Genomic DNA, 19286 nt, shown 5'->3' with positions numbered 1-19286 from the left:
TTAACCAATCTTCATTAGACCTGCAAACAACAGAGCACCACCAACCGCTGTCACTGAAATAAAAAAAAATATGATGAATATATGATCAGTTCAGAGAAACGACCCATAAAAATTTATGAAATTCAGTAAAAATTCAAAATTACAATGCTTATTATGTATTAACTGGTAAAAATCGTTACCTATATCTTTTGCTACTCCGTGAAATCCTAGACGCTCTAGAAAATCTGGTTTTCTGAATCCAAAGAAAGGACTAATTCCGGGACCAAACGTTCCCTGCATAGCTAACTGTGTCGGATATCCTCCCCAGATACTATTACCGTGCCCCCATTGTTGATTGTTAAATCCATACCTCTGATAGACGTCAAAATGACCACCGTATGAATTATAGAAGGGAAACATTCCATACCCGTATAGGTTATAAATGGGCTGCATTTGAAGCAATGTCTGAGGATGCAGGTACGAAATACCGCGAAGTCCGTAAGTTTGTGGAAGAGCAAATCCCATCATATCATAGAAGCTTCCCCCGAGCAGAGAATGCATATCATACCCCATAAACCCATATCCGAAAGTCTTTGGTAATACGATTCCAATTTGAGGAGTGGAGGAATAGCCATATCCTGTACCTGATACTCCGTTCCCATAATTCCCGGAATACGTTTTCCCATAGGAACTTCCAGCCTGCACAAACTGACCGTTTCCGTACGGTAATTGTCTGTGATATTTTTGTGTTCCCTGGCTCCAGCTATAGTCGTTTGTTCGAACAGATGGTAGGTATGAACAAACAATGCAAATTATTATGAAAAGCCGAGCTGAATTCATTTTTATCAACTATTTATATGAGTGTAAAAATCTTGACTTAGTCCTTCTGTAATATTCTTTGGTCTAACTATCGGGTATTTTCTGTGTAAATGAAGAAAGAGATGACCTATATATAGAGAGTTTATATGATTGAGAAATATGTAACAAACATGACTGTATCTTTTGCGGAAGAAAATATGCAGTGTATTCGTCATTTTTACACCCTGACCGACCAATACGGACCACCACAATAAAGCGATGTCACCACAACAGTTGGGGAATGACGAAGACGACCGGAGCCGTTCGATCCTCTCATTAGCCAGCGCTGACCTTGCTAGAATCCGCACATCACGGGGTTACCCGAAGTTACATCTCGCGGAGAGTGAGAACACATTACCATATGCTGTTTCGCAATGAGGAAGAAGATTCTCTCTAATGGCCGATGCAGTTATACAAAATTGCATTGATTTACCTGTTTGATTGGCTGACTAATAGCTAGGTATTGATATGATTAATGTATCTATATTGTAATAAAACTTTAACAGACTAACTATAAATAATTAGTGTAATTTGTATTAGTGTATTGCTCTCACAAGGACTTTAACAATTGACAGTGGTTGAAAAAAAAAATCAGTATAATACGAAAATCATTTTTAATTTTATTGAAACACAAAATTTAAAGCAAATATATAATTTTGTTCCGTTTGTTGTCCTACCAAACAGAAAGACTTTATATAATATGCCATATTGTAAGTCAGAATTCATCGGGTTGCAGTAAATATAAATTGTACAGCATTTGTAAACTCTGTATAGTTACTGGCACCCGGTAAACTCAACTTTCTTTGGTTGTTAGCATGGAAAAAATTGTCGCAGCTGTTGCAAAAAATGCTTAACCTGCTGCGTAATTTTTTTTCTGCAATAACTGCAATGTTAATTCCCGTACTAACAATCAAAGAGAGACATTTTATGTTTATAGTTACATCTTTATAAATTCATCATTTAAAGTAGGATTACAAAGATTATAATGGAACAGCCACGGATCAAATAATCTGTACAGGTGATATGCTTAGTGTTGTTCATGAACTGATAAACGGACATGTTTTTTTAAGAAGTACAGAAGAAAATATTCAGTGGATGTAAATATTTAGATGAACATGTATTTAAAAAATCAAATATTATAGGATAAAACTTGTTCATCTTTTTTAAACGTTATCCTGTAAAACCAATGGTTCACCCTGTTTACATTTCTTTCTTGTTTCAAATGAACAGGTGATGAATAAATAACCTTATTTACTCTTACACTATTATAATTACTTTAATAGTAAATTCTTTGGTACTATGATATAGTTTAAAACTTAAATTTTTGTTGTTGAAATTTTGAAGCTTAAACTGTTTTGATTTCGATAGCAGTAATAAAAATATGGAAATGAAATCTTGATGTATAAGTAAAAGTTACAGTTAAATATTAAAAAATGTACAGGTATAAACATAACAACACAACATATAATATTCCTAAATCCATAGAAAAAATATTTTGATTCACTGGTTCATAATAATTTAGAACATAAAATGAAGAAACACTGAATTTCTATTATTTATTTAATGTTTTGTGGTTTTTCCAGTTAATTATAAATAATTTGGGTAGAACTAGTCATGGCTGTTGTGGATTATCCTGTGAGAATTGCCTTGGCACCCGGCACAATTAGTCGGAACATAACTGGAAAGAAAATGTAAAATTGTAAGATTTGTAAAATAACATTACTGTACAAGCTGCGGATTTCTTTGTCAAGCCAAAATAAAATTATTGTTTGTTTGGAATTGCCTCCCACCTCATTAAAATGCCACCTCCTGATAAAAATTTATTGAGCAAAAGTAAGACGATTTTTAAAAAAATTTAATCAATTCTTGGCATGTCATCACATGCACCACACAAAACACTTACCAGGTACGTAGTGTCAGATCTCTTCAAAATCAGGATTCTTTGTTGATAGTAGATACTTTTTTTTTCTTTTCAAAAAGTCAGAAAATGTGGGTTTTTTTTTTTTACTTTTTATTTAGGATTTTTAAATTAAAGATTCAAAATTTATCTTCCTGCCCTCCCTTCTGTGTCTGAAACCATCCAGGCGGCAATTCCAAACAAACAATTTTTAAGGATGATCTCAAACATGCATCACGAAGATATACTCTTCATTTATGTGCTTTTGAATTTTGGAGTGATATTTTCATGGCGGGGATTTTCTAGTCCTTTATATTCTTATTAAGGACATATTCAATTTAGTTTTGAACTTTACTTTTCTTATTCCCGATACAATTATGGAGTTCAGAGTCCTAATAATTAAGGAACCTCTGTAAAATTTTATAATGTCTAGAAATCCTGTTCACCTCATCTGGATCAAACTAGATGAACGATAAAATCCCTTTTTCCCTTAAAAAAGCCTATCTTTTTTATCGTTTGATAAAGATTCAGAATTCACTGTTATGTGAATTTTTAAATCTTATAATATTTGATTTTGCAGGAAGAGTTATTTTGCAATGTTATCAGTATATAGGAAAGATACTGGTATATTGTGAGCTACATATTCATGTATTCATAATTTCAGATGAAGCGTTAAACTTCTCTTGTGCCCCCATCTTCGTTAGCCAAAGGTTTCTGATGCGCTACTCTTTCCACAAACGTTAATGAGGAGAATAGCGATTTAAAACCCCTGGCTAGTAAAGATGTTGTGGCCCTCGAAAAAGAATATAACACGACTTTGAGTCACATTAGTGTACAAAACAGATTCATTTAATTGCTTTCTTTTATTCATTATTTTTTTAAGAAAGCTACAATTGTTTTAAAGAATGTCAACAGACTTCCACTGGAAAATTATCCCTCCATTAAAAAGACATTGTTTGTTTGTTTGTTTGTATACTGTTTAACGTCCCTCTCGAGAATTTTTCACTCGTACGAAGACGCCCCACTTGCCGGTCGAGATCGAGCTGCAAATTTTGTCATACTCGGCACTTAGGGCCATTGAGCAATGAGGGTTTTTTTTATGCCAGCATCTACTGCAACACGGGACCTCGGTTTATACGGTCTCATCCAAAGGACTGGTCTCCACGTCCCACAGTGGGATATGCACCCGCGACGTAAGGATCAACTCCTTACTCTGCGACTCTAGTACAGACGCTCCACTGCGCCATGCGGGCGAATGTTATCACATGTTGAAAACGATCCAGTGAGTCTGCGTTTCGACTTACTTTAATTTAAACTTTCTGCAAATTTCTTTTTCAAATTCATGACCAAATTACCTTGATTTAACTACACCACTACAAAAGAGAACTTTAGAATTAAACTGTTATCTAAACCCCGATACAAGGTGTTGTATAATTATTATTAGGAAATGTTGAACCCAAATTTTATACTAGGAACAATGGTCTCAATACTCACATTCTTCACATAACTCGTTCGTGACAAAGAAGCGGAAAGGGTTTTTCGACATTCCCATCAAAGTTGCTAGATTATCCAGTGGAACTGTGCAGCTAGATATATTTATTTGATCTATCACTGAAATCAGAAAAAAATATGAAATACAGTACGAGACTTTTATACAAATAGGATTGTATACATTTTCGTATGCATGTTTTTCCATATGCATTTATCGAGGAATGTATTTCTTTGGTTAGTTGACTGTTCTCTCTCTCCTGATTTTTTTTTTTTGGGGGGGGGGGGGTTTAATTAAATAAAAAATTAATGAAAGGGCTCCTCTCATCAAGCCTGATTTCTTTTTTCAATTTCATTTACAAGATTGCATGGTTTTTCTTTCTTTCTTTCTTTCTTTTATAAAAAACAATCATAGTAAGTTGATAAAGATTTTATATTATTGAACTTCACTTCTGCATCCCTTGGGCCGGGTCAAGGTATTTTGATTTGAGACATACGGTATACCAACTAAGTATATAACTTAGGCTTATTGCTTGCCTTGTACGTCCATCTTATTGGTATTATGGAGATGAAAGAAATGTCATTTCAACAAATATATACGCATATTTTGAAAGATTGCTTACTAAAATTTTTGAGAATTTCCCTTTTGAAAGCATTCATAAAAACCGACGGTTGTTTCTCCTCCTTCAATGCCTCCATCAAAGTTTTTCCTCTCACCATCGGTACAGACGACTGATCTACAGTGGGTGGTAGTGGGAACCCGGTACCTGTCTGATCTAAAGTGGGAGGTAACGGAAACCCTGTTCCCATCATGCCAAACGGAACCGGAAACTGACATCTAACGCAGGCCATGACCAGACAGAAAAGCAGTGCTTGTAGCTTGTGCATCTAGACCTATATAATTTTTAAGCAAGAACGAAAAATATCATTCACAAATAATCTAAATTAAAATCAACTAAATTATAATAATTCACTATTCCTGAAAAAAAGAGGGTGGGGGGTAAGACATAAGCAAAATCGCATCTTCTCGGGTCTTTCCTGCAAGCTAGGAAAAACACCTCATACAAATGTATACACGTCACCGGATGTTAATGATATATTCAAAATGGAGTTACTTCCTGTTTATTATAAGAGAGGACAGAAGGAGTTGCACGTGCTTGTAGTAGTATTTTACAGTTAATGTCTTTATTTTCAATGAAGTTGAGTCTAATACACTACAGATAAGAGGTCTCCCTTCATTTATTTTAATGTTTATGAAAAGGGGGTGTGTACTGTCGTGACACCTAACATTTTCCGTTTGGAAGCTTGAAAAAAAAAAAGACAATTCGTATGAAAAACCAGATTTAGCCCTATGTTAGTATGTGCATAGCGATATTCAAATAGTATGATAATATATTCATCTAACAGAAATACATTTTAATTTTTCTCATATTTTCTGAAGAAAAAAAAACCCCTAAGTGTTTGATAAATCCTAAACGAGTGAAAAGGTGAGCTGTAGGTTTCCTCCGTGTCTGTCCGTCTGCCGTATTGTCCCCATGTCTGCCAGTCTGTCAAATATTGAAACGATTTTTGGCAGGTAAAGTCTGATGAGTTCTAGATCATACATTTATTTGCATTTTATTCTGATTTGATGATATTTTACGGAGTTACAGCTACGGAGTGTGTTTGGCAAGTTTTTCTTTAAGGCTTGCAAAAATTGAGCTGACGTATGGTCTTTGAGTGTACCATAATGCGGTTAAAATCAAATTTTTCATTTGTTTTCCCTCTACGATAATTTTCTATGGAAATATGGTCTTTATAATTTTAAAGGGAAACCAGATTGCACTTACGGTAGTAGAGTAGTATTGCTTATGCCTATCCCCACTATAAAAAAAATGTTCTATATATATGAAAGTCCCGTCCCCCATTTTTGGTGCAGTACACTCTATTCAAATAAGAGCAATAAGACTAAAACTCAGAAATATACTCAAAATGCAGTAATTGGAGGGTGGGTTTAGGAAAGCAGCCCCAAACCCATTTACTTTCATATACAGAAGCTAAAACATACATTTTAAGAATTATTAGTGGAAATCATCAGATTATGGTATATATGTTTCATGTATATATGTTTGCCCATTCAATGCATTCATACAAATAATTCATATAATAAGGCTTTTTCTGAAGTTTCAATATAAATGTTAAAAATTGAACTAAAATTTGAAATAGAGTTTTCGGGCTAGATGTCCAGGCCACAAAAATGACTACAAAAGCAGCCGAGAACCAAACCTCTTTAAATGCAAATCTGTCTTGAATGCAAATGAGAAGAGCCGGGAGTGGTTGTCCGGTTTCAACTGGTTTTTCTTTTGGCCTGCTGTGGAGAAAATATGAGAAGAATGATTTTTAAAATGAAATATTTCATCTTTTATTCACAATTTTTTCATTTATTTTAACGTATTGCAAGGTTGACCTTGCAAAACAACAGAATAAACATTGAATGTTTTCATACGCAATCTTAAAAGGTAAATCGGTTTTTATTTTATTAAAATCAATTCCTGAAATTTTTTAAAGTTTATTAATCATGTTAGAGAAATTTATAAAAAAAAAAAAGATAATTTTGTTTAAGTGAAAGTATGCTTCGTCATCTTCATATGAGCCCCCTTCCCATTTTTTTTCTTTTCTAAAATATAGTAAAGAATTTCTCATCTTCTATTCCCGGAAACCGGCCACCGTTTGAAGGATAATGAAAATTATCTTAAATTAATTTATATATAAATATAATCTTGTTTTACAAATACAAAGCTAGAATTTGTTCTCTTACAACGAAAGAGGAATAAATACACTGTACTATAATGTCTTAATCTAAGTATAAATCCATCGAATGTGCGTTTTGAAAAAAAATATTGTTGATATTTTTCATAAAACAAAATAATAATTGGTGCTAAATTAATACGGGGATTGCTTATTAATTCAGGTACAATTAAGTTCCTTTATAGCCATATTTCAAGCTGTTTTTTAAAATCATATTTATAAGATAATTATATTGGACAGATTGGATATCCTTAAGTTAATTAATTTTAGTTATATCAAAATTAAATTAAATATTTTCATGGAATGAAGAAGAAAAAACCTTACTATTTTCATCTGCGGTTCCACTGCGTGTAATTTTCCCGACACCTGTGAATTTCCGCCGTCTCAGAACTTAATCATTACGTCACTGTGTACACCTGTAATGGCGGCGAAGTGTTAGTTATGTAATTAACATGCACATTAACGATAATATTGCTAGTTAACAGTTGTTAATATGCTTAAGATATCAATCGGCAAAAAATTAAACGATTACAAAACTCAACTACGGAATGTGGCATTCTAAATTTATTAATTAACATGTCACATGTACGTTGTGGATAGTAAAAACAATATCCTCTGAAGTTTACATCAAAAACTGTTATCAATTTAAATTCAAACCCAATAGAAAAATATCTTTTTGAGGAACACTTTTCAGTATAAATAATAAATAATGAAAAATGTTGTTAAACACCCAATTTTACGTTGACGCCCCCAAAATCTACCTGACTCAAGATCAATAATTTACCGCTTGTCAATCATTAAAAAACAATAGTTTCTGATTTGATTGACAGGCCAGGAACTGTAAAAATTTATTTTTCTTTCTTTAAATAAAAACTTTTTCATTCTTTAAAAAATGTTGCTAAAGACAATATCTCTCTCACATGTATATATTTTCTTTATTGAACTTTTAAGGTAAAATGCTTTTCTTGATATTCATATTTATATACTAAGTAGCAATTATTTTGAAACTTTCAAAATCAGAATTTTGTATTTGAACCAGTTTTTACAGATTTTTTTTAGAAGTTGTTTACATTAAAATGTACGATTTTTTTGTTTGTTTATTTATGTCTTACAACTCGGCATATTGAGTGATATATATCAGCGTTTTAGGAATGGGGCTTATTTTATCCTATGTAATATATGTTATATTATGCGAAGCGGTTTATTTAAAAAGCGTAAACTGCCCAAAGCTATATTATGTCCTAGGTTAAAATAAACTTAATTCCTTATAATTTAATTTCAATGTAGACAATAAAAGAATCCCCCCCCCCCAAATGACTTCAAATTGAGCATATTTTAAAATTAACGTCAAGTGGAATAATACGTTTTTGATGTAACTCATTGTGACGCAGACTACCTATGTTATACAATATTAAATAAATCTTTTATCAAATCAAATGGCGTGTTACAACTAAAATTAAATTGATGGAAAATAAAAGCCCCAAGGTATGTTATATCGTATAACATAGGTTCAAACAAGCTTCATTCCTTAATTAATATAACGTGGAATACCATAATGAACTAATACATGCTTACTTTCCAGATTAACGTTGTACATTACAAATGGATATCTCTTCTTATTTTTTAAACTTTAAAGTTGAAACTTTACATAAAGCTAGTATACTTGTATTGTTTACAATTCACAATGAAAACTATATCCCCCCTTTCCAATATTCAGGAGTTATTCAAATGACCACGTTGGTATGCCAGGGCATCAAAGATTATAGTTCGAAACAGGGATAATTCGCATAACGGGTGAAGCCTGTTATGTGTAAATTATCGCACGTTTCTAACTGCCTTTGATGTCCCTGGAATACCCAACAAACTATAGACAGTGAGTTCTTATATATTTATATCCTATTCCAATTAAATAGTCCCCGCCTATGTGCACTGACGTCAGACAAAAAGACATGCAACAGGAATGACATGCATATCAGATATCAGAATTTTCACATCAGGTTTAATTATTAGGAAATCAACTCATTTTAAAACTCTCTTCGAGATATCGCAGAGAAAACAAATAGGAATGTAAATATTTTACTTTACATATCAAAACGGCTGTGTTACAACGCACTTTGAAAAATTACGCACTTTGAAAAAATTTTTCAAAGTGTGTTAAATTTGGGACCAAATTAACGCACTTTGAAAAAATAAAATTTCTTTTCAAAGTGCGTTAATATCGACCATATTAACGCACTTTGAAAAAATATGTATGGCTTGGTCTATATTCTTGCAAATCTTAGGTATGATAAATATTTAATTGAACCTATTTGATAACTCTTCGGTGATGAGGTCACTTCAGAATGTGAAAGTGAGCGATTTTGATTTTTCCATACCTTGAAAATTCTCTCTCTCTTAAATGTTTTACTGTACTTTTTTTCCTAGTTTACATGCATGATCTGTAAACTAAAATGAATTGAAAGTTTTCAACGTTATAATACATACATGTAGTTATGTAAATACATACATTTGGGTGTAGCATAGGCATCGGTACCGGGGGGTGGGGGGGGGGGGGGTAGGCACACAAATGTTTTTCAAATATATACATAATATAGGCATTGAAAATTGAGGCTTATCTAAGGGAGGGGGGGGGGGGAGTGTCCACTTTCAATTTGCTACCGACGGCTATGTATAAGAAAAAAGAGTTGGCTAAGACACCTTCTACTAGTCTTCTCCTTGTTTTCAATGAAGTGAAATCAATACATGTAAATTAAAAAGTTTTTCAAAAGATATAATTATTACAAATTGTTTCTCCATTTGCTAAATTCTAAGTCTAGAATTTTTTGTTTTATACACATTTTTTTCAAAGTGCGTTAAATGTCCATATGGTAAAAAGTGTCTACGTACACTCTTAACGCACTTTGAAATTTTTTTTCAAAGTGCGTTGAGTGTGTCCAAAATTTAATGCACTTTGAAAAAAATTTTCAAAGTGCGTTGATTCTGTCCCAATTTCAACGCACTATGAAAAAATTTTTCAAAGTGCGTAATTTTTTCAAAGTGCGTTGCCACAAGGCTGTTACGACATCTCGTACATGTAGTACATGTAACCAATTGAGTTTTGAAAGGCGCCAAATTTATAACATTTAGCTCTACTGAATATTATCTCCATCCCCATCAATAAACACAACTGCTGACCTTTTTGAGTTGGGTGCCCCCAATTGAAAATATATTGCTGTGCCCCTCCACACTGAAATTGCTTCCTACAGGCCTGCAATTGAAATTAAAATTTATAAAGAGAAAAAAATGGAGAATGTAACTCTGGTGTTTGATACTGCGCCAGTTCAATTTTTAGCGATGGCCAGGGGCAGTTACAATGTATACTCGGCGACATCAAGCTTATAAATACATTTACTCTTCTTCGTTTAAAACGACATAATAAGGAAGGAAGTGGGCCGACGATTATAAGAGATTATTTGTGAAAAAGAATTAAAAAAATTTGAATTAACATTTAAAGAATATTAGATAATTTCATTTTTTTCTATTGTTACATTAATTCGTTTTGTCGATTTTATAAGGATTGAAAATCTTGAAAAATTGTTAAGTCGTACGAAAAGTAAATCAATAGAAAAAAAATTCCTTGCCGTAAACAACGTTTCCAATGATTTTTAAAAATTACATGCTCAGTAACATAGTTTATTCCGGTGTTTATAATAATAATAATAAAAATAATAATACTTTATTTAAATAAGGTATCCCAATTAATACAAAGTACTATTCTTCCCCGGGGCCTTCTTTTATTCAAACAATATACATACAATCGAACATATAAACACTGCACATGAAAAATGATAAGCTCAATATGTAACTTAATAATCATATCGATGTTTTGTACAAATTAATGGTTTATGGTTTGTAATCGCACCATTCTTCCACATAAATAGTTTAGTTTTCTTAATGCTTTCTCTCACATTTCATAAAAAATCCTAAACGTCCTTTATCTCATTTCAAATCAAAATTTACCTTCATGATTAAAGTTTTAAAAAATGCATACCATATCATATTTTAACGCGTCACAACATGCCCCCTTTGTTCTTTTAATCAATGATTGAAATTCTATTATAAAATAATGCCTAAATAAACATACAGCTGTATTTTAAAACTTGTTTCAAATTTTAGCTTCGTTGGGTGCACCATTTCAACATTGGACTATTTATATATAAATGCAGAAAATTATTTTATTCTTCTAACTCAAAATAAAGTTACGGAAGTAAATAAGTCATTTGAATTAGCTCTTATATGAAGAAAATCATCTCTTGAGTTCTTTTCTGATTGGTTGTGTATGAAGAAATGAGGGGTGCTATTTGGCCGGTGTTTTTTTTTTTTTTTTTAAATTCCAGGTTGTATGAATACGTAATTATAAGATATATATACACATTAATTTTATGATTGAAAGACAAAAAGAATAGAACTGAGTATATGTGCTTTTAATAGCAAATGCAAAACGATACAATAAGAAACATACTTCGGGCGACCAATTTAAGTTTGCGTGATGAACAATCTGGAAAAAAAAAGAAATTAACAAAGTCAATGTAAGCAGTTTCTGGTTGCTATTTAAATGTAGTCTGATTTTCCTATGAAAGTAAACTGTAACTCTCGGCAAAGATAACGTCTTATCATTATAGAACATTTTGCGATTGTATTGTAAATTTCACGTTTATTTTCCAAATAAAGACACAATTTATAAATATGCTTATGGTAGAGCACTTTCATTTGATCTTTTGAGGAAAAGAAAGTCGCCTTTTTGTGAAACCTGGAAGATTGCTGACAATATAGACTCACTGTGACTAGGAACAGAAGAACTCTCATTTTATCCAGTAGTGGTGTTGCTGTTGTTCTGGCTCCAAAGCCAGTATAAAAGAGCAGCTCCCACTAAAAGCAAAACAAATTGTATACTTGGAGGAAAAATCAACAGAAAATTGATTTGTTAGAGCTCTTCTCTAAATATGTCATTCATTTAAATATTATAGTATTTTTTAAATCAATATATATCATTGCAATTTTATTTTTCTTCAATCCGCGTTTTATACTTACAGATAGCAGCAAGAATGCCGTTCTGGTTTTGATTTCTTTGTTGATAGATGCTTGTCCCTAAGTTAAGGGGGAGAGGGTTAGGTAAAGATGGGAGAGTGGCAGCTCCTCCTCCTCCTACACCACCACCCACAGGGAATGGGTAGGGGATGGGGTTAGGGTAACTATAGGGAATGTAGAGCGCTCCACCGCTTCCACCTTTTCCCCCTGAGCCATATCCGCTGTACCCCCCACCGCCACCACTGCCATATCCGCTATATCCACCATATCCGCTATATCCGTATCCACTCATGGCGGGGTACATTCCTCCCCCGTATCCTCCCCCATATCCTCCCCCGTATCCCCCGCCATATCCCCCGCCATAACTATCGGCAGTCACACAAGAAAACACTGTCACCACGGCGATCGCTACCAGGATCCGCATCTGGACGAAAATAATGTTAACTTTTCACCACGGTACACTCAGATAGCATTCAAAAATGTGAAGGAAAATTATAAATTTTTTAAACAAATATTAATTTCTTTAAAAAAGACAAGGTTTACAAAATAAGAATTGTTTAAAGACGACAGCTCTTGAATTTGAAAGGCAACTGAGACCCTTTTCATTCACTTTGGGATTAAATGTATTTTTTGATAATTAAACTGAAATTTATGTTTTGCTTTACAGAATCAGACAAATTAACGAAGCTGGGGAATTATATTTTTTTTAGAAAAATTCAGACAATTATTCTTCCGAAATTCCTATCACAGGGAAATGAAAACATCACAGACTTGTACCTTGCTGTTATGATCCACGGACACCACCAAATGGATAGATCGTTTATACGACCAAAATCTTAAATACCGGGACCTGATTCAACCTTACACAAGACAAAAACAGCCCCGTATCAGGTGTTCGCGAACTGTGGGGTGATTTTGATAGATATACTGGTTCTATGATCGTGATTTTGTTTGACTTTGTAACGCAAGATGATGGATGGATTCAGTGACACAACTGCGCAACGGAACCAAGGCGCAAAGGAACAGCCGCAGTTCCGTAATTGTGTGAATGGATAAAAATTTCTATACATATAATTAAAAGGTAGAGAACATTTTGAAGAAAAAAAAAAGTAAAAACGTGTTCATTCATTTTATACGGTATTTTTACTGATTGGAATTTTTATCAGAATGAGATATATATTTTACATGAAAATAAATTTCATCAATTTTCAAAAACTTTCACCTTAATTAACTTTTCTTTCTTTATTACATGTAATCCAATATATTCATTACATGATTGTTTACTTTTAACTTTTTGAGTCGAGTACATATTCAAAACTGGGGTTCATAATGCAGTGTATTTGGTGAAGGAAACAATACCTCGATAATGTTTGAGTTAAAAGCTAAAATTAACTAAAATTTTCTAAATGTTAGTTCGATCATTATTTTCTTTTCTGAAATTTTAAAACATTTGCGATTTTTGAAATGCAATAATCTTTATACACAAAAACGCGTTTGAGGCTTTTGCTTCCTCTAAAGTTATATTTTTGTGATAATTTAATTACATTTTTTTTTTTAATTTCGTTTTCGATGTTATTTTTCATCATAAAAAGAACTACTTGTGTAAGAGAAAAATGTATTTTTAATTTTTAAAACTTCGAATTCAATGAAAGATGTGTTTCTAGAGTTAATTTTTACTATTATATTCACTTTAATCTAGATTTAAAGTTTTTAAAAATTTCATTTCAAGCATTGTTGGGAAAAAGTTTTGTTCTTATCTGTGAAATTTTGGATCAAGCTACATTTTTTTGTATAGCATTTTGATTTTAAAAATAAAGAAAGTCATCTGTAAAGGAAACAGTATGAAGTAATACCATTTAAAATGTTTGAATTTTCACAGTATAGTTATCTTCTGATTTGATTATAAAAATTTTTCTTCATTTTTCTCCAGCTTATGGAGATGTGAACAACGATTTATTCATATGTGGATTTCATGTATTTGTTACACAAAATTGCGAAAAATGTATAACTGTTCATCAGTAAATCGCCGAGAACACTTATTCCAAATTCCACATGTAAAGGTGAAACGTGTACCTGGCTTTCGCTCTGGCGAGATCTCGCGAGATTACGTATATGATCAATCACGGAGTGAGATAACCTCTTATACACAACAGGAAAGGGTCACTAAGCCAATCAAACCACAGTGTCCATCATCAAAAAGATGCTCTGGGGTAGGGAAGGGGGTTCAATGTAAAATAAAACCAAAAATAAATAATGATAAGGAGACATTCATATTTATTTATTTATGCCTCTTTCTTTCAGGGAATAGCTAAAATCCTAATATATTTCCAATGCCTTGCCAGAATATCTATACTTTGAATATAATAAACATGTCAAATTTTTCCAAATACATCAGAACCCCGTCGGGTTCCCCATCGGGTATAATAATGGTAGCTAGGTATAAAATAAATTGGATGTTTTGAGTTTTGGGCTCCACTCTGGACAAGGTAGCAGGGAACAGAAGTCCCCAGGGTTGTGAGTGATATTATAATCTCTAGCATTCTCAATAGGTTTTTAATTAATTATCAAGGTGCTTCTTTATTCATTTTGAAAGTGAAATGGATTAAAATATTTTTCAAATGAAGGACAGACTGCAATTAATTTTTGATAACAGATCGTGCAAAATGCCTCTTACTTTTAATCTTTAATTGTATATAAAGACTTTAGTGGATTCAATAGATTAAAACCGGCTGAATTTAAAATGAAAAAAAGCCTTTTCATTTTCGTTTTGATTCATTCATTCCTTAATTTGAAACCAACAAATTTAAGTATTCTTAATTTAGTTTCAAGAAAAAAAAGTGAAACTGTTAAATGTTCCCTTTAGAGACAAAATGAAGGCCATCTTGACGACTCTGTTGGTATCGTTGTGTGTTGGCGCTAGCCTGGCAACCAGCTACGGCGGGGGCGGTGGCGGGGGTGGGTATTACGGGGGATATGGAGGTTATAGTGGGTACGGAGGATATGGTGGATACGGAGGGTACGGCGGGGGATACGGCGGGGGATATAGTGGTGGAAAGGGTTACGGAAAAGGTACAGTCGTGTTCATCAGTATATAAACGAATTTTATTTTCTGTAAATGAGTCATTGTAAAGAACCTTTTATACCTAAATTAAAAAAAATAATTGAATCATTTTCCTTTGTTAAGGGAAAGGTGGAGGTAGCTACTCTACCATTATTTATTACCCGGTGGCTCAGGACTACTACGTGCCGGTGCCCGTTGACGGAGGAATGGGAGGATATGGTGGATATGGGGGAGGATATGGATATGGCGGAGGATATGGATATGGCGGAGGATTAGGAGGAGGATTGGGAGGAGGATTAGGAGGAGGTTTGGGATTACCCAATGGCGGTCTTGGACTGGCCCTGGGCTCCGTCTATAACCAAAACCAAGGTTTCCTCGGTGGGGGTGGATTTGGGGGTGGCTTCGGGGGTGGAAGCCCGCTCTTAGGAGGTGTGTTGAATGTGGACCCGTGCATTTAAATGACTATTAAAAGTCTTAATAAAATTTTGAATTTATAAAAAAATAAAATATGATGAGAGCAATTCAGTAAATCTTTGAAAGCAATTTGTATACATATTTGTTAACAGATGTGCATTTATATGATATTGAATTGAATCCGGGTTATGATACTGCTCTCTCTTTGACATTCATTTATACCATATAGTACTTTTATTTAAGGTATCGGAGCCCTCGCCGCTGCTTCGAATCCTTTACTCGGAATAGGTTTGGCTGCCGCCGGTGGATTCCCGGGTCTCGGCTTCCTTGGAGCCTTGACTGGTTGATTATTCAGAGCTGGTGCGTCCTACCAGAGCTACTTTTTTTCAGGGGCAAGTTAACAATTCTAAATGCAAATTTTGTTTTGGTTAAATTCTTAAACTGTAAAGTAAGAAGAATAAATTCTCAGATTAGTATTTAAAACGGAGATTCTCAAAGAATTGTCAGTAATTGCTATTAAACTTAATTTGTTTTACAGATTGTCTGCATCACGCATCGCATACTATAGTTTACGAAGTTTTGTCACCGCCCAAATTTGTTCATATTTGTATACATATTTATGATGCATTAAATGAATGTATCCTTTTAATTGTTTACATTTTTTGTTCTTTAGATTCGAAATACTAGTATCCCATTGACGCTAATTGCACCTGTAGTGTATCAATGCTATTACCGGTACATAAAATTAGCCACTAAACGCCGGTGTCTTCTACCTATGTATTCTCACTTTTTCAAAATAGCAATTCCCTCTATTCCCACTTGCAAATTACAAAAGATCTGAAATTTAATTTGTTGTTACATCTATTCCCACATGAAGTCTTATCTTTTCCTACCTGATTTTCAAAAAGTGGGAATAGGTGGAATTAGCTGCAGATGTACAGATGTAAACTACAAAAGTAATTGGTAGAGGAGTAAGGACTTTATTGAAATCTAGCTTTTTTGCAATTGAGGTCAGGTGACTCCGTCTATTAGTTTACTGTCAGTCGAAGTCTCAAAACGGAAGCCGTAGGGAAAACACATGAATTAAATCTACGCTTTATGAAAGTGCAGAAAATGTTTTGATTGAAATACAAACATTCTGCATCAAACTAGCTGAAGAAAAATATATGAACTTTTTTTACTCAAATTAATGAAGCATTTTGAAAAGGAGTATCTATGATAAGAGCCAATTTTGGCCCCCTAAATATCAACATTTTAGAATGACATTCAGATATGTTTAATTGATATTTATTTTGTAGAAGAGATTATATTAGAAATATTTCCAATATATTTTTCACATTTATATGCACTCACTAGCTGTAAATGACATGAGAAATAATGCTATTTGCCATCTAACAAAAAAGCCAAAAATATGCCTTTTTCTTGATGTTTTTTCTTATGGGAAACATAGAGCGCATAGTAGAACATACATAATTTTTCTGTCACAGTAATTAGTATTGAACAGATACATCTTTGGTAAAAATATAAAGCTTGTTCTAGGCTGCGCTCTATATTTTCTGGAAGAAAAACTGCTTGAAAATAAGTAGTTTTATACAAAATATGCTAAAATGGCGGGAAAAAGTGATTTTTATGATGTCATATTTCTAAAATAACGGCATTTTGATCAAAATGAAAATGACCAATAAAGATCGCATATATAGCTGTACAAATTAAAGCTATATAAAAAGTAAAATTAAGATATTCATTTTAAGGGGCCAATTGAGACACTAAACATATATGGCTCTTTTAAACTGAAAATATTAATTGTAAATCACACTAGTAAACAAAGAATAGCATTACGACTGCGTACGCATCATCCATTTTTTACTTCCGGAAAAATATTAATTCGGACCTGGTAAAACTTGGACAATTTAAAAAGGTTTCTAGACTTAGCAGTTATTAAATTTTCTACTTCATTTTCTTCTAGTATATATTTTTAGTACACATGAATTCACCCCGATTTTTTTTGTAGAATAAATATCAGAAAAAAATTATGGTAACCGTAGTTTAGCAAAGAAACTCAATTTTATTCTTTCGTTATACTAAACGCAGGGGTGTGAAAACAGAATTAATTTCAATGAATTAACTTAAGTCATAAAGATCAGTGGTAAAGGATATGCATTAGAAAAGTGTTGATAAATAATTATATAATGTGATTAGAAATTAACATCCAAAAGACCATTTATATCCTGCTCTCTATGAATATTCGAGGTAAATAGAGAAAGGAATCTATCACTTTTAGCTCACCTGAGGTGAAATAAGTGAGCTTTTCTGATCGAAAAGTGTCCACAACAGTGGGTGTAATGGCAAAGGGGCATTTGAGTAAAACACATTGAAGACTTGAAATAGTTGAATGACCTGACAACCCTTGGAATGGACTAGCCTAAGGGTATATAAGGCAAAACTTTGGGTACGTCAAGCATTCAGAGGGTAGCTGAGGATGGATGTAGAATCGGCAATAAAGAAGTTACGATATTCCATCCCATTAGCAAAAGATTCAGTGACATTGAATACTTAACAGATGGTAGGTGTTGAACACTCAGTATATTTAAACATAATTCCCATTTATTACTAATAGCATGTAAGGGTGGGATGTGTCCAAATTTATTAACTTAAATTTTGGAAAGAGCTATCCCCCTCTGTTTTTAATTAATAAAAAAAATTAATAATTATTATTAAAAAAATTATATATCTGGTGAAAAATGTCGTTTTCAATTGTCATTCTACTTCTAATGTGTTTAGTGCACTTTTCATATACAATTATTGCTGCTTTGTGAGGTCAATACAATGATTTAGCCATCTGAGGAGTACACTATTCACCAAGCCCGAAAAGCCCGAAGGGCGAGGTGAATATTGTACTTCGAAGATGGCTAAATCATTGTATTGACCTCAAAAAGCAGCAATAATTGTTTTATTATATGATTCACTGATAAAATGATACAGCTCATTACTTGTTTGCATTTAATTAAGTCCTAGTCAAATACAAGAGAAAAGCAGAATCAGAATGTAAATAAACCTTAGCAGTCGTATCAGTTTTTTTTATCAATTTTTGTTGCCATGAAAAAATATAATGTCAGGAAAGAAAGGGGTATTATCACGGAGAACTGACTGCCAAAAAGTAAAAATTGTTGTTCAGTAAAAGTTTTGGAGGGGGTTTCCTGCATTCCCCCTTACCACACTCACTCGAAAATATATATTCGATTATGTATTGTTCACATGAAAAAAGTCATAGTCGTTTAAATAGCTTTCCAAAACCATTTGTATCATTTTGGAAGTTCCAGATCTATTTTTAGATCAATGTAGAGGAAAGAAATCCTTGTATTCACCTGGAACGTCACGTGCAGGTCAATACAACGTAGTATTTTTCCAACATAGTTGCATCTCAGCCAATCAGTGAGATGGAAATTATTCAATCATATAATAAAATAAAGTATTTATTGATATAATATTAATTATTTGAATTTTATTTTTTTAAAAATTCACTTGAATAAATAGCACAAACACACCGAATACTGAATTACTCGCGAAATTTTTGTGGCCAAACCCAGATCTATTTGTTTAGATTGGTCCCAAAAACGCGTTGCCATCCAACTGGTGTTGTGTTTTACTTCAGGGTGGATTTTTTTCCGGATTTTTTACGATTAAAACTTCAGACTCCTCTGATTCAAATTTGTTTACATTTTTGGCGGGACCACG

At 33.0% G+C, this 19286-nt stretch overlaps 4 protein-coding genes across 4 annotated transcripts; 1 reads left to right on the top strand and 3 right to left on the bottom strand.

The window, feature by feature from the left end:
• On the bottom strand, positions 1–819 carry LOC134273642 (shematrin-like protein 1). Its single transcript, XM_062755825.1, has 2 exons — positions 180–819; positions 1–53 (listed from the first exon to the last, which is right to left on the bottom strand). Exons 1-2 carry the CDS (start codon positions 817–819, stop codon positions 1–3), a joined length of 693 nt encoding a protein of 230 aa, XP_062611809.1.
• Positions 820–2457: 1638 nt separating this feature from the next.
• LOC134273641 (uncharacterized) lies at positions 2458–7453 on the bottom strand. The gene is made up of 5 exons (XM_062755824.1): positions 7334–7453; positions 6488–6572; positions 4846–5116; positions 4229–4345; positions 2458–2515 (listed from the first exon to the last, which is right to left on the bottom strand). The coding sequence occupies exons 3-5, from the start codon at positions 5108–5110 to the stop codon at positions 2466–2468; spliced, it is 432 nt and encodes a 143-aa protein (XP_062611808.1). The 5' UTR covers positions 5111–5116; positions 6488–6572; positions 7334–7453; the 3' UTR covers positions 2458–2465.
• A 4011-nt stretch (positions 7454–11464) lies between these two features.
• On the bottom strand, positions 11465–13151 carry LOC134273640 (acanthoscurrin-1-like). Its single transcript, XM_062755822.1, has 4 exons — positions 12854–13151; positions 12080–12500; positions 11828–11917; positions 11465–11546 (listed from the first exon to the last, which is right to left on the bottom strand). The coding sequence occupies exons 2-3, from the start codon at positions 12498–12500 to the stop codon at positions 11856–11858; spliced, it is 483 nt and encodes a 160-aa protein (XP_062611806.1). The 5' UTR covers positions 12854–13151; the 3' UTR covers positions 11465–11546; positions 11828–11855.
• A 1785-nt stretch (positions 13152–14936) lies between these two features.
• On the top strand, positions 14937–16143 carry LOC134273639 (acanthoscurrin-2-like). Its single transcript, XM_062755821.1, has 4 exons — positions 14937–15145; positions 15261–15566; positions 15795–15911; positions 16090–16143. Exons 1-3 carry the CDS (start codon positions 14947–14949, stop codon positions 15896–15898), a joined length of 609 nt encoding a protein of 202 aa, XP_062611805.1. The 5' UTR covers positions 14937–14946; the 3' UTR covers positions 15899–15911; positions 16090–16143.
• Positions 16144–19286: the final 3143 nt, after the last annotated feature.

Source organism: Saccostrea cucullata, unplaced genomic scaffold, assembly GCF_032062105.1.
Source record: "Saccostrea cucullata isolate Sc308-1 unplaced genomic scaffold, CSIRO_AGI_Scuc_v1 ctg211, whole genome shotgun sequence".
Taxonomy (NCBI): Eukaryota; Metazoa; Mollusca; class Bivalvia; order Ostreida; family Ostreidae; genus Saccostrea; species Saccostrea cuccullata.
This window is presented reverse-complemented; position numbering and strand designations above follow the sequence as displayed.

Excerpts from the sequence above, each read along its gene's own strand:
- LOC134273642 (XM_062755825.1), bottom strand. The coding sequence starts at position 819 with ATGAATTCAGCTCGGCTTTTCATAATAATTTGCATTGTTTGTTCATAC. Across the intron at positions 54-179 it reads CGGAGTAGCAAAAGATATAG|TGACAGCGGTTGGTGGTGCT; the intron begins GTAACGATTTTT and ends TTTTTATTTCAG.
- LOC134273641 (XM_062755824.1), bottom strand. The coding sequence starts at position 5,110 with ATGCACAAGCTACAAGCACTGCTTTTCTGTCTGGTCATGGCCTGCGTT. Across the intron at positions 4,346-4,845 it reads GGAAATTCTCAAAAATTTTA|TGATAGATCAAATAAATATA; the intron begins GTAAGCAATCTT and ends TTCTGATTTCAG. Across the intron at positions 2,516-4,228 it reads GAACGAGTTATGTGAAGAAT|TTATGTTCCGACTAATTGTG; the intron begins GTGAGTATTGAG and ends TTTTCTTTCCAG.
- LOC134273640 (XM_062755822.1), bottom strand. The coding sequence starts at position 12,500 with ATGCGGATCCTGGTAGCGATCGCCGTGGTGACAGTGTTTTCTTGTGTG. Across the intron at positions 11,918-12,079 it reads CGGCATTCTTGCTGCTATCT|TGGGAGCTGCTCTTTTATAC; the intron begins GTAAGTATAAAA and ends TTTTGCTTTTAG.
- LOC134273639 (XM_062755821.1), top strand. The coding sequence starts at position 14,947 with ATGAAGGCCATCTTGACGACTCTGTTGGTATCGTTGTGTGTTGGCGCT. Across the intron at positions 15,146-15,260 it reads TGGAAAGGGTTACGGAAAAG|GGAAAGGTGGAGGTAGCTAC; the intron begins GTACAGTCGTGT and ends TCCTTTGTTAAG. Across the intron at positions 15,567-15,794 it reads TGGAAGCCCGCTCTTAGGAG|GTATCGGAGCCCTCGCCGCT; the intron begins GTGTGTTGAATG and ends CTTTTATTTAAG.